A 14,516-nucleotide genomic window follows, 5' to 3' on the forward strand; every position below is an offset into this window, starting at 1 on the left:
AAATGTGAGATCCCTTTCAAATAAGATTTTTTTCTTAAATGATTTTATTACTTCCACAGACTTTGATTTTCTGTTCTTAACTGAGACCCAGATGAATACAGCCAGCTATCTGAACTGGTTGCCCCTGACTATGACAGTTTCAGCTTATCACGGTCTAGTAGCTGAGGCAGCCAGCTTGCCATTATGTTCAAAAAACATTCTACATGCAATCTACCGTCTGACAACAACTTTTCAAATTCTTGAGGTATGTATGTTTAAAATTGGTGGGATGGATCCTCTCCTCTGCATTATCAATTATTGCCCTCCTACGTCCAGTGCCTGCTCTCTCCCGGAATTCTCAGGATTCTTATTCTCTGTTATACTGAACTGTGACAGGATTGTCATCGCTGGTGAATTCAATAATCATATTAATAATCTCTCAGTTGTGAACTTTGTGGCAACTGATTTCATGAGCTTTCTAGACAGCCTAGTTCCTACCCAGCATGTCACTGAGCCCATCAACTTGGAAATACACTTGATTTAGTAATGACAAAAGGGTTAAAATAATGTCTCTGTCAGATACCACTATTATTTTTGTGTAATTTTTGATGCTTTTCTTCCTGGAACCAAGACTATGAAAGAAATTACTGTTAAAAAACACAATTTCTTGGTGCTGCAACCCAACTTCGGTTCTCTGAGCTGGCTAGTTTATCTGACCCACGTGACCTCAACTGCTCAGTAAATGAAATAGTTGATTCTTTCAATTATCTGACAAATTCAGTCTTTTACTCCTGATTTAAGATGGTGCTATTGAAGTCAGGCGACAGCTTATTGGTAGTTCATAAGGCAAGAGATTTGACTAAAAACATTATTAATAACACCTTTTCTGAGGTAAATTGTGGTAAACTATCACTGTAAATAATGAAGAGGCGAGCGAAGGCGAAGCTAACTCGAGGGATGAGCCGTACTGATGTGTTGCAAAGTTGGAGCATAACGTGTTCGAGATGGTGTCAGGGTCAAGGATGGAGTTGGAGCGAGCAATTTGGAGAGGAGTCGAGGCGGAGAAGTTTTGGTGCCTGTCCACCTAAACCGCAAGCAAAGTTGGATTGATCTAAATGTCAAGCCAATTTGGAAAGGTCGAGAATGGCTTCGGGCTGGGCAGTGAAAACTAGGCCCGGAGCATAATGCTCCGGTGGGGCCTGGGGCCTGGATTCTGGATCCTAGTGCGCAGCACTATCTGGCGTTTGGATGATTTAAACGACAGCCCAGATAGGCTGGAAAGGCAGGGTGTCAGGATCGGAGGTGAGAGTTGACTGATTCCGCTCACACCTCTCTCCGCGGCACTGAGTCTGTGAGACTGCTCTGGCTGGTTCGCACTTTGTGTCTGCGAGCTTCGTGGCAATTTACCTGCCAGATGATGAACCGGGACTGAGGTTATGGGCCTACTCCGGCTGCTCTTGGATTTGGGTCTATGGACTCAATTTGGTTTGGAATGGTGTTGCTTGCTTCTGACGTTTGTATGATTTGTGTTTTTTTCCCCTCTTTTTCTTCGCATTGGGTGTTGGTCTTTTTTAATTGGCTTCTTTCAGGTTTCTTGCTTTGTCATGGAGTCACAGAGAAATACAACACAGAAACAGGCTCTTCGGCCCATCTAGTCCATGCTGAAACCATTTAAACTGCCTATTCCCATCGACCCGCACTGGGACCATATCCCTCCACACTCTTACCTTCTATGTGCTGATCCAAACCTTTCTTAAACATTGAAATCGAGCTCGCATGCACCACTTGTGCTGGCAAGTCATTCCACACTCTCACAACCCTCTGACTGAAGAAGTTTGCCCTCATGTTCCCCTCAAACTTCTCACCTTTCACCCTTAATGTCTGGTTGTAGTCCCACCCAATCTCAGTGGAAAACGCCTGCTTGCATTTACCCTGTTCAATCCCTCATGATTTTGTATACCCCTATCAAATCTCCTCTCAATCTTCTATGTTCTAAGGAGCACAGTCCTAACCTTTTCAATCTCTCCTTGTAACTCAGATCCTTCAGACCCAGCAACAACCGTGTAAATTTTTTCCGTACTCTTTCAACCTTATTTACACCTTTCCTGTCAGTAGGTGACCAAAATGGTACACAATACTGCAAATTATGCCTCACCAATATCTTATACAATTTCAACATAACATCCCACCTTCTGTACTCAGTTCATTGATTTATAAAGGCCAATGTGCCAAAAACCTTTCCTTACAACCCTACAAGCCAGTGACACCACTTTCAATGAATTATGTAGCTGTATTTCCAGATCACTTTGTTCTACCACACTTCCCGGTGCCCAACCATTCACTGCGTAAGACCTACCCTGGTTGCACCTACTGAAGCACAACACCTCACATTTGTCTGCATTAAATACCATCTGCCATTTTTCAGCCCATTTTTCCAGATGATAGTGATGTATCTGCAAGCTGTGATAGCTTTCCTGGCTATCCACTACAACCCCAATCTTGGTGTCATATGCAAATCCAGTTAAACCCATTATCATCCAGATCATTGATATAGATGACAAACAACAATGGACCCAGAGCCAATCTCTATGGCACTCCACTAGTCACAGGCCTGTAGTCAGACAGGCAACCCTCTACTACCTCTCTTTGGCTTCTCCAACAAAGCCAATGTCTAATCCAATTTACTACCTCATCTTGAATGCCAAGCGACTGAGCCTTCCTGACCAAACTCCAATGCGGGACCTTGTCAAATGCCTTGCTAGAGTCCATGTAGACAACATCCACTGCCTTGCCTTCATCCATTTTCCTGACAACTTCCTTGAAAAATTCTATAAGATTAGTTAGACATGACCTATCACGCACGAAGCCATGCTGACTATCCTTAATCAGTCCGTGTCTATGCAAATACTTGTATGTCTCATCCCTCAGAATACCTTCCAATAACTTTCCCACAACTGATGTCAGACTCACCAGCCTATCATTTCCTGGTTTATTGGCTATCCTCCAATCCTCTGGAACCTCTCCTGTCACTAAGGATGATTTCTGCACTTGCTTCCTGAGGGGTCCGAGGAAACACCTTGTCAGGCCCTGGGGATTTATCCGCTCTGATTTGCCTCAGGATAGCAAACACCCCCTCTGTTTGCTATTGTGACTGTCTGTAAGCAGATGAATCTCAGAAGGGTATAATTTATACATACTTTGATAATAAATGCACTTTGAATCCTTTGAAGTATATCAAACACATTGGCTCCAGTTAGGATCAAAAAGAAATCACTTAGTAAAATGTCACCATGGTTAAACAATCCTGTCTGCAAACTCGAGAGATTATGCAGAGTAGCGTACATTCACATTATTGTAGTGAACAGTGTTGATTAATATGAATGTGTATTTACTGTTTTCCGTGCCTGGCTACAGTGATTCGGAACCAGGCTGGCCCATGCTCAATGGTTGGTTTGGATGGGCGCAACATTGCTTAAAATAATCTCATTACACACAAATATCAATCAAAATGACTGCTTGTCAACCTCCAAAACAACTCTCCTAAGTGACCTCCCACAGTGAAAATGCCAGCCTGCATTCTTACATGACCATGGTGTCTGACTAATGTGAAAACAGAATGCTGTCCCAAATGGTTCTTGCTTGAATTTAATAATATCTGTAGAACTTTTTTATATTCACAGGGTGTGCGTAAACTGGGCGCTTGTCACCAATGTGTGCCACAGTGGCAGGCAATGCTTGCAGTTCCTCAATCACAGCACTCAGCATCGCACCAGTCAGGCCTCACCGTCAGAGGCCACCCCCAGAGCCTGCCCGGTGGCAGCATACAGTGCTTTACAACCACTGAAAGGGGATCTGAAGAGAGGGGAGAGATGCTGGGGCTCTGCCCGCCTGAGCTCTGTGCCAAGATGATGCTGCCCATTATTGGCTGGGCCAGTGGCTCGCGGAGAGCGGGAGGACTTGACTCACACCCCATTCACCCCTCGGCCCACAATTCTGTATTCAAACCACTCACCCCTTCCCTTCTCTCCGACCACTAAACCAGTCTTGTACTCATTTTAAAGTCAGAAAGAGGAGCAGAGCCAGCCAGTACAGAAACAGAGTTTATGGCAGACCATCAAGTATCTACCTACTCTGATCACATTTACCAGTTCTCGGTCAGTAGCTTTCTCTACACTGCTGATTCAAGTGCTCGTCCAGAGGTTCTTAGTGTCCCCTGTTTTTTTTTGGTGTAGATCCTCGTGATTTTCAAACCTACAAACACAGTCAGACAGAAACTCAACCACCCCAAGGATCCTACACCCAAACAAAAACAGCAAGATTGTAGATGCTATCCAATGCAAAGAGAACTGCACACATCTGTATATCATAGAGACAAAACAACCACTCACAAACGGATGGCCCAGCACAGGAGGACTAACATCTCAGGTCAAGACTTGGCTGTATGTCTACACCTAAAGGACAAGGGACACTCCTTTGATAACAATATGTACATTGTGGACAGGGAGGACAGGTGGTTTGAAAGAGGGGTTAAAGAAGCTATCTTTGTTAAAATGGAAAACCCATCCCTGAACAGAGGGGGTGGGGTCCAACATGTACTTACAATACAATCCTAACACCTCTAACCCCCGGCATCTTCATAACAGTTTACACTTCCACTCATGCAAAGATAAGACTAATGAGCCTCTCATTACCTCTACGACTCTGAATGACCCTCGTGTGAGTGCTATACCTTTAAACAACTCTCAGAGTTTATAAACCAGAAACTACCCACCGTGGATCAGAACTGACAAAGCCTCTCGGATGAGTGGCGAAACGTCTTCTAGACAACACAGCAAGTGCAGTTGCCTTGATTTACCACTGCTTGATATACCATGACCTAGATGACTGAGAACCTTCACAGACACTTCATTTTCCTTCTGGGCATGTTGCAGCCTCCCATTCAGTAATCTTAGCTTGACCCATTTGTATCTCAAGTTTCCTGCCATCACAGTGAAAGCACTCCCCACCACTGAACACATCTGGAAGGAGTGCTGCCAGCAGAAAGCTGCAACCCTCATCAAGGGCCACCACCCCACTGCCCGGGCGGGCCATGCTCTCTGCTCTCTACAGCCACTGGGCAGGAGGTGCAGGAGCCTTAGGTCCCACACCACCAGGTCCAGAAACAGTTATCACCCATCAACCAGGAAAATAAACCTCAAGGTAGCATACATATAGCAACATATGTACTTAGATCATAAATTTGCTTTGACTTTGAATATGAAGAGTAGTGAGAGCTGCCTTAATGATTATCGTCCAGGAGCACTCACATCTACGGCGATGAAATGTTTTGAGAGGTTGGTCATGGCTAGAATCAACTCCTGCCTCAGCAAGGGCCTGGACCCACTGCATTTTGCCTATCACCACAATAGGTCAACAGCAGACACAATCTCAATGGCTCTCCACCCGGCCTTAAATCACCTGGACAATACAAACGCCTACGTCAGGATGCTGTTCATTGACTATAGCTCAGCGTTTAACACCATTATTCCCACAATCCTAATTGAGAAGTTGCAGAACCTGGGCCTCTGTACCTCCCTCTGAAATTGGATCCTCAACTTCCTAACCGGAAGACCACAGTCTGTGCGGATTGGTGATAACATATCCTCCTCATTGATAATTAACAATGGTGCACCTCAAAGGTGTGTGCTTAGCCCACTGCTCTACTCTCTCTATACCCATGACTGTGTGGCTAGGAAGGGTAAGATGAGGGAACTCATACCAATCGTCATAGAGGGATCAAAAGTGGAGAGAGTGAGCAGCTTCAAGTTCCTGGGTGTCAAGGTCTCTGAGGAGTTAACCTGGTCCCAATATATTGATGCAGCTATAAAGAAGGCAATTTAGCAGCTATATTTCATTAAGAGCTTGACGAGCAACACACACAAATTGCTGGAGGAACTTAGCAGGCCAGGCAGCATCTATGAGAAAAGTACAGTGGGCACTTTGGGCCGAGACTCTTCAGTAGGACTGGAAAAAAAAGTAGAGAACTCTACTCCTCATCTTTTCTTCTCCAGTCCTGCCGAAGGGTTTCAGCTCGAAATGTCAACTGTACACTTTTCCAAAGATGCTGCCTGGCCTGCTGAGTTCCTCCAGCATTTTGTGTGTGTTGCTTGGATTACCAGCATCTGCAGATTTTCTCTTGTTTGTGATTGGAGTTTGAAGAGATATGGTATGTCACCTAAAACATTCAAAAACCTCTATAGACGTACTGTAGAGGCTGTATCACAACCTGGTATGGGATGGGGAGGGGCTACTGCATAGGATTGAATGATACTACAGAAAGTTGTAAAATTAGTCAGCACCATCATGGGCACTAGCTTCTGTAGTATCCAAGACATCTTCAAGGGGCGGTGCCTCAGAGAGGCAGCATCCATTGTTAAGGACCCCCATCACCCAGGACATGCCCTCTTCTCATTGCTACCATCAGGCAGGAGATACAGAAGCCTGAAGGCACACACTCAGCGATTCAGGAACAGCTTCTTCCCCTCTGCCATCCGACTTCTAAATGGACATTGAACCCTTGGACACGACCTCACTTTTTTAATATATAGTTCACTGTTTTGCACTATTTTAACTATTTAATATACACATATATACTTATTGTCATTGATTTACTTATTTTTTTCTTCCTGTATTGTCATGTTCTGCATTGTGCTGCTGCTGCTAAGCTAACAAATCCCCGGCACAGGCCGGTGATAATAAACCTGATTCTGATTCTGATCAGCTCTTTTTCTGTGCTACCTCAGACTTCCTTGAGCTCCTACAGACAAAGCTATTGTAATTCAGCAATCTTCCTCGCCCTCTCCGACTGATACTACTGGTCACTCGGTGCCTTCTGAAAGCACTATAGCTTCTATTTCTCAGTCCCTTCCCTCTTTCTTTCCAACTGAACACAATTGTTGAAAGCCTGACTTTCCTAGCTCTGACCTGAACTGTTTTTCTGTCCGTCGGTGCTAACAGCACTGTTTATGGTGAGCTGTGTCAATATACAGCACCCCGTGTTACTCAGCGGCAAGCGCAGAGTTGGGATTCACACGTGATACAAAGCTGGACTTGAGGCGGGGCGAGGGTGGCTCAGGCACTGCTTGGTCAAGGTCAAGGTTAATGCTAAACTGAAGTCCACCTGGCCCTCTGTACATCTGCACATGTATCAGCATCAGAATCATGCTTATTCTCACCAACACGTGTTGTAAATTTGTTTTGTGGCAGCAGTACAGTGCAATACATAAAATATACTACAGATTATCATAAGGAATATATAGACAAGAGAAAATCTGCCGATGCTGGAAGTCCAAAGCAACACACACAAAATGTTGGAGGAACTCAGCAGGTCAGGCAGCGTCCATGGAAAAGACCATTAGACATAGGAGCATAATTAGGCCATCTGGCCCATCAAGTCTGCTCCGCTATTCAATCATGGCTGATCCTTTTCTCTATCTCTCCCTAGCCCCAGTCCCCAGCCTTCTCCCCATAACCTTTGATGCCATGTCCAATCAAGAACCGCTCAATCTCTGCCTTAAAGACACCCAACAACCTGCCTCCACAGCTGCAGGTGGCAACAAATTCCACAAATTCGCCACCCTTTTGCTAAAGAAATTTCTCCTCATCTCTGTTTTGAATGGAAGCCCCTCTATCCTGAGGCTGTGTCCCCTTGTCCTAGACTCTCCCACCATGGGAAACATCCTTTCTACATCTACCCTGTCTAGGCCTCTCAACATTCGAAAAGCTTCAATGAGATCCCCCCTCATCCTTCTGAATTCCAGCCAATAGAGATCCAGAGCCATCAAACGTTCCTCATATGATAACCCTTTCATTCCTGGAATCATCCTTGTGAACCTCCTCTGGACCCTCTCCAATGCCAGCACTTTGGAGAGATGAAGTCGAAAAGAGTTGAAATTTCTTTGGGGCAGCGGAGAAAGGATCAGCATGGGTGTGGACCAAGTACGTCCAGAGGGGCAGATAGTCAGACAGTGTATACATCTTTTGCAAACCCTTCAGTAGTTGCATAGACACCTGAAGAGCAGACTATCTGTTAGATGGAAGTGACCAATAACTCTGATAGAGGCAGATGCCAAGCTTTTAAGCTCTCTAGTGGGAGGTGGTGCTTGACACTGCTGGCCCACCACCTCGAGGGAGTCTGGATCAGAAGCGGGCCGAAACTCCTGAAGACAGGTGGCAGATCAACTGATGACCTCACTGGATAGCACAGGACAGTTAACATCTTAGTCCACGTGTATTCTGCAACTCAGGCCGAGACCTTTTCTCGGGACTCAGCAAAGCGGTCTCCCAGTCTGCGTCGGGTCTCGCCAATATATAAAAGGCGTACATCTGCTCTCACTCCATCCTCCCGCCACCCCACTAGGAATAGGGTTCCCCTGGTCCTCATCGACCACCCCACCAGCCTCCGGGTCCAACATATTATTCTCCGTAACTTCCGCCACCTCCAACGGGATCCCACCACTAAGCACATCTTTCCCTCCCTGCCTCTCTCTGCTTTCCGCAGAGATCGCTCCCTACGCGACTCCCTTGTCCATTCGTCCACCCCATCCCTCTCCACTGATCTCCCTCCTGGCACTTATCCGTGTAAGCGGAACAAGTGCTACACATGCCCTTACACTTCCTCCCTTACCACCCTTCAGGGCCCCAAACAGTCCTTCCAGGTGAGGCGACACTTCACTTGTGAGTCGGCTGGGGTTATATACTGCGTCCGGTGCTCCCGATGTGGCCTATTATATATTGGCGAGACCCGACGCAGACTGGGTGACCGCTTTGCTGAACACCTACGCTCTGTCCACCAGAGAAAGCAGGATCTCCCAGTGGCCACACATTTTAATTCCACATCCCATTCCCATTCTGACATGTCTATCTACGGCCTCCTCTACTGTCGAGGTGAAGCCACACTCAGGTTGGAGGAACAACACCTTATATTCCGTCTGGGTAGCCTCCAACCTGATGGCATGAACATCGACTTCTCTAACTTCCGCTAATGCCCCATCTCCCCCTCGTACCCCATCTGTTATTTATTTTTATACACACATTCTTTCTCTCACTCTCCTTTTTCTCCCTCTGACTATACCCCTTGCCCATCCTCTGGGTTCCCCCCCACCCCTTTTCTTTCTCCCTGGGCCTCCTGTCCCATGATCCTCTCGTATCCCTTTTGCCAATCACCTGTCCAGCTCTTGGCTCTATCCCTCCCCCTCCTGTCTTCTCCTATAATTTTGGATCTCCCCCTCCCCCTCCCACTTTCAAATTTCTTACTCACTCTTCCTTCAGTTAGTCCTGACGAAGGGTCTTGGCCTGAAACGTCGACTGCACCTCTTCCTAGAGATGCTGCCTGGCCTGCTGCATTCACCAACAACTTTGATGTGTGTTGCTTGAATTTCCAGCATCTGCAGAATTCCTGTCGTTTTCAATACAGTGTTTTTTTTACATCATCTGCCCATCTTTTTTCATGAAGGTAGAAAAGGCAAGTTCTAGGTGTTGTGCATTTCAGCTGAGGGGGTTGGGGAAAGTTTAAGGGAGATGTATGAGGCAAGTTTTTATTTACACAGAGGGACTGGGTGCCTGGAATGTGTTAGGGGTGGCGATGGAGCCAGATACAACAGAGCTGTTGGTGTACCGTTAGCTAGACACATGACCTCAGAGCAAATGGACCGTGCACAGGCAGAAGAAAGTTAGTTTAATTTGGAGTCATATTGAGCACAGATGTGATGAAAGGCATATACTGTTCAATGTTTCGTGCCCATAGTGGCCAACGTTTCCTATCCGGAATGTGGTGTTTAGGGAGTGCCCCTGTGGTACAAGGTCTCTAGGCTGCTGAGCATATCGGAGTAGTTTTTATGGAATGTATGGATGGGGCAAAAAGGAACAGTGTGATTACATGGATGTACCCAGAGCCTTACTTGGAAATGCAGTTTGTGGTCCCCAGTTGAGTTTGGTTGTTTGTTTTTCAGCACACAGTGAGCTTTAAGAGCAGGTGCTTCCAGAAAGGTGGGAGATTTAACCATGCTCCAGAGCAGCTGGAAAAGTACTCAAATGGGAGCTATTGGCAAAGATGTGGGGGCAATGCTGGACTAACTGGCAGCCATAACCCACATTGTGGCCCACTGTGAACTTCCGGGTTGGTCAGAGACACAGAGGGGGCTGTCCTATGATCACTGTGAACCTCAGGATTAGTCAGACGCAGAGAGGGGTGTACCTGTGTACAGGAAGGTGTTACTGTGTCCTCCCACCACCACATCGACCCCCTTCACTTTCCGTGCGATTTGTTTATCAGTCTCGAAGCCTGAGTGGCCCAGTGCAATGATCTTGTTAATTCCCTTCGCTATGAGATTGTTGACTTCCTGCTGCACAGCTTGAATCTCATCCTTGAAGATCAGATGTGGCCCTGGAACAACAATAAAGCATGTTGGTGGAAATTCTGAAGATCTACGCCAGTGTGAATCACAAGACAAGTTGGTACCCACCTGGACTAGAAAGTGTTGGAGTATACTTGGTAGTGTATCCAACCACACCAATCTTCTCCCCGCTCACATTCACCACAGCAGAAGGTTTGTAGTAGTCACGGAGACTTGGTACTTGGTCTTTATCTTCTTTTAGATTTGCACTCAGCACCGGGAATGAAACATTCTTGAGAAAAGGCTCCAAGAGGCCCTTTGGACCATGATCGAATTCATGATTTCCCAAGGCCTACAGAACAGGAGAAGCAGTTATCGAACAATTAAGTAACAAAAAGTTCCTTCACCAGATTAAATGCAGGAATATCCCCGCCCCTCACTCTGGTGGGGCCCTAGAACCAGGGACACTGTCTGACAAGAAGAGGCAAGTAATTTTGCAATGAAATTCTCTCTGTGCCTATCTACATAGGCCTTTCAGTACAAAGTAGGTTTCAATAAGACCTCCTTTGGCCTCTGAACTCTATCAAGTTCAGGCCTAGAGCTATCAAACACTCCACATGGGTGAAGGCTTTCAGTCCTGAGATCATTTTTGGGAACCACCTCTGCAGTGCCGGCTCATCTTTCCTTTGAGAATGGATTCAAAATTGCTCTCAATATTTCACTGCAGTATGATGATGGCCTTACAAAGTCTCAGCAGACCGTTCTTACTTTTATGTTTTAGTCCCATTGAAACGAACGCCGGCATTGTTCAAGAAAGGGAGCGAGAGTAATCCTGGGAATTATAGACCAGTGAGTCTTACATCACTGGTGGGGAAATTATTAGAGAAAAAAATAAGGTTTACGAGAAATTGAAAAAGCATAGTCTGATTAGGGATAGTCAGTATGGCTTTGTGAGGGGCAGATCGTGCCTCATGAGCCAGATTGAATTCTTGGAGGATGTGACAGGCACATCGTTGAAAGTAGAGCATGTGGATGTGGTGTATATGGATTTTAGTAAGCTTTTTGATTAGGTTCCTCATGGTAGGCACGTTCAGGAAGTCAGGAGGCATAACATCCAGGGAGAAAATGGCTGTATGGATAATGAATTGGGTTGTACAGAGAAGGCAGAGGATGATAGTAGATGGAGAGTGTTCTGCCTGGAGATTGGTGACCAGTGGTGTTCTGCAGGGATCTGTTCTGGGACCTCTGCCTTTTGTTATCTTATATAGAGTGGATGACTTGGATGAGGAAGTGGAAGGGTGGGTTAGTAAGTTTGTGGACGACAGGAAGGATGGTGGAGGGTTGTTGTATATTACAATGGGATATTGACAGGATGCAGAGCTGGGTTGAGAGGCAGCAGATGGAGTTCAACCCAGAGAAGCAGGAAGTGAATCATTTTGGAAGGATAAATTCAAAGGCATGGTTAATAATAGGAATTTTGGCAGTGTGGAGGATCAGAGGGATAAGGGGCCCATGACCATAGATCACCTAGGGTTGCCCTGCAAGTTGATAAAGTTGTTAACAAGGCATAAGGAGTTCATTAGCTGTGGGATTTAGTAATGTTGCTGCTCTACAAAACCCTGCTTAGGGTTATTGTGTTTAGTTCTGATCACCTCATTGTAGGAAGGATATGGAAGCTTTGGAGAGGGTGCAGAGGAGATTTACCAAAATCCTGCCTGTACTAGAGTGCATGTCTTATGAAGATAGGTTGAGCAAGCTCAGGGTTTTCTCTTTGAGGAGAAATTGATAGAGGAGTACAAGATAATAAGGAGCAGATAGAGTGGAGAGATGAAGACTTTCCCCCAGGGTGGAAATGTTAATACAAGGGGGCATAATTTTAAGGTGATTGGAGGAAAATATGGGGGGGGGGGGAAGTCTTGCAAGATGGCAGCATGCTTAGATGCATCTGCTTCTACAGGGCCAACCAAAGGTATAATTGTGTTTTTAAAACATAAAACATAATTTTTAAGATCTCAAGACCCTGCTGGACATTAAGAACTTAAAGTACTCAATGTCTACCCCATCAGCGAGTTGCTCAGCCAAACCCTGTTCGACATTGTTCGTGTGGAATGCTGCAAGTGCAGTTTACTGGTTTATTGGTGGAAGCAGTAGCAGGGGGCGGCAGCGTGGTCTCAGTCGTTGTGAGGACCGTGCCTGAAATTGTCTGTTTTCAGCTGCCCAGGAGAGAGGTGTTGGAGTCGGTGCCAGAGGCGGTGTGACATGGTATCCATGCTGGCAGTATCAGCACTGCTCTCTAATGCTCGCTCGACAGAAGACAAGATACATTGTGTTTGACTGCAGACTGCTGCAACATTCATGGACTCAGGGACTTGGACTTTTTATTTTTGTGAGACTGCATTTTACTGCTACTTTATGTCTGCTATATGTACCTTGTGCTGTGTATGACTGTTGGTATTGTGTTTTGCACCTTGGCCCCAGAGTCATACTGCTTTGGTTGTTTTTATTCATGGGTATTCATATATGTTTGAATGACCGGGGGAGGGGGGGGTGAAATGCAGAGACAGACACATTAAGTGCATTTAAGAAGCTCTTAGATGGGGACAGGTGAGTCCTAGGCTGGACATCCTGCCCACTTAAGGAAGGTGAAGCGTGTTCTGTAGCCTCTCTTTTCTGGGTGTAGTGATGGTCGCAGGACCGCTGTTCGGCTTGGCGTGCAGGAGGTCACTCTCATATGGACTCTGTGCCCATAGCAACACCTTCATGTGGCGTCCCTGTACTTCCTGAGTTTGTTATGTCATGGTGCGGCCAAGTGCCCAGCAGTATAACTGGGCGGGCAGGCTGGCTCATCAGCCTTGGTTGGCAGCCAGCCGAGGAGAAGGAAAACTCTGATTCCAAACCCGGGTAGATGGGACACGTTAGCCTTGCCAGGCAGTCTGTCTAGGAGAAAGAAAACTCCCATGCTCAACCTAGAGCCTTGTGGTCACCACAGTCATTGTGGCTCGCTGTGTTATTGTGCCAGGTCCCCCGGGCTAAAGAACAGAATCGGTCCCCGCACACCGATCCTCACTATAAACCTACGCAACGCAACGCAGGCAGGAAGAAATAAAGTCCTGCAGCAATGGAGAAGGGGCACCTCTAAAGTCACCAACAATCCTGCCATCACTCCTGAGGACTCATCCTCCCTTCTGATCTTCACAACTGAAGAACCAGCCATCATCATCAGATAGGCAACTGGATGATATGAAAATGGAGGGCTATGTAGGGTTAGATTGGTCTTAGAGTAGGTTTAAAGGTTGACACAACATATTTAGCCATATTGGGCTTGTATGTGCTGTAGAGTTCTATGTTCTGTGACATTGCATCTTCCTTCCTTACTACTGACTGAACTTGCAAGTTAAGCTTGATAGAACCCCAGACTAGAACTTCCTGCACCCCCCCCGCACCGTTCTTTTTGCTGCTCATTTAGAAAGCAGTTTTTCAGCATGTCTATATCTGACATGAGGAAGGCGTTTAAAGGTCAACTGTACAGAGTACAGGACAGGAAAGGCGTGTTGCAGTAAGAAGGACGAACAAGCATGGCAGGGTGACGTTGAGAGAGCTGATACAATTAGTTAAGGAGAAAAAAAGAAGTGTTTGTGAGGTATAGGAACTTCAAATTAAATGGTGCCCTTGACAGTTACATAAAAAGCAGAACAGAGCTCAAGGAGAGAATTAGGAGAGGCAGGAGTGGCCATGAAAAGTCTGAGGCAAGTAGGATGAAGGAGAATCCTACACATACATCAAGAGCAAGAGGATAACTCAGGAGAGGATAAGTCCATTCAAGGGTAAAGGAGGAGACATGTACTTCTAGGCAAAGGATGCAAGATCTAAAATGAGTACTTTTCATCTGTATTAAGTAAGTTCAAGGTTGCAGACTCAGAGGATAATGAGATCAGAGTAGAGCGTGCTAACATGCTGGGGCATTCTGAGATACAGAACGAGGTACCGATGGGTCTCTTAAAGAACATTAAGGTGGATAAGGCCCCAGGATATACTCCAGGTTATTGAGAAAGGCAGGAGATAAGATTTTTGAGGCCTTGACTAGGTTCTGGGGTCCTTTCTAGCCTCATGTGAGGTCCTGGAAGAGTGGTAAGTAGCTAATATTGTTCAGCTATTCGAGAAGGG

At 46.0% G+C, this 14,516-nt stretch overlaps 1 protein-coding gene across 1 annotated transcript in view; it reads right to left on the reverse strand.

Annotated features, from left to right (window-relative positions):
- nt5e (5'-nucleotidase, ecto (CD73)) overlaps positions 1-14,516 on the reverse strand; it is a 106,869-nt gene that overhangs the window by 56,060 nt on the left and 36,293 nt on the right. Inside the window, exons 2-3 of the mRNA XM_072265917.1 lie at positions 10,482-10,704; positions 10,214-10,402 (exon numbers count right to left, since the gene is read on the reverse strand). Coding sequence (XP_072122018.1) covers positions 10,214-10,402; positions 10,482-10,704 — 412 coding nt within the window. The remainder of the gene's footprint in view (positions 1-10,213; positions 10,403-10,481; positions 10,705-14,516) is intronic.

Source organism: Mobula birostris, chromosome 8 (genome assembly GCF_030028105.1).
Source record: "Mobula birostris isolate sMobBir1 chromosome 8, sMobBir1.hap1, whole genome shotgun sequence".
Classification (NCBI taxonomy): Eukaryota; Metazoa; Chordata; class Chondrichthyes; order Myliobatiformes; family Myliobatidae; genus Mobula; species Mobula birostris.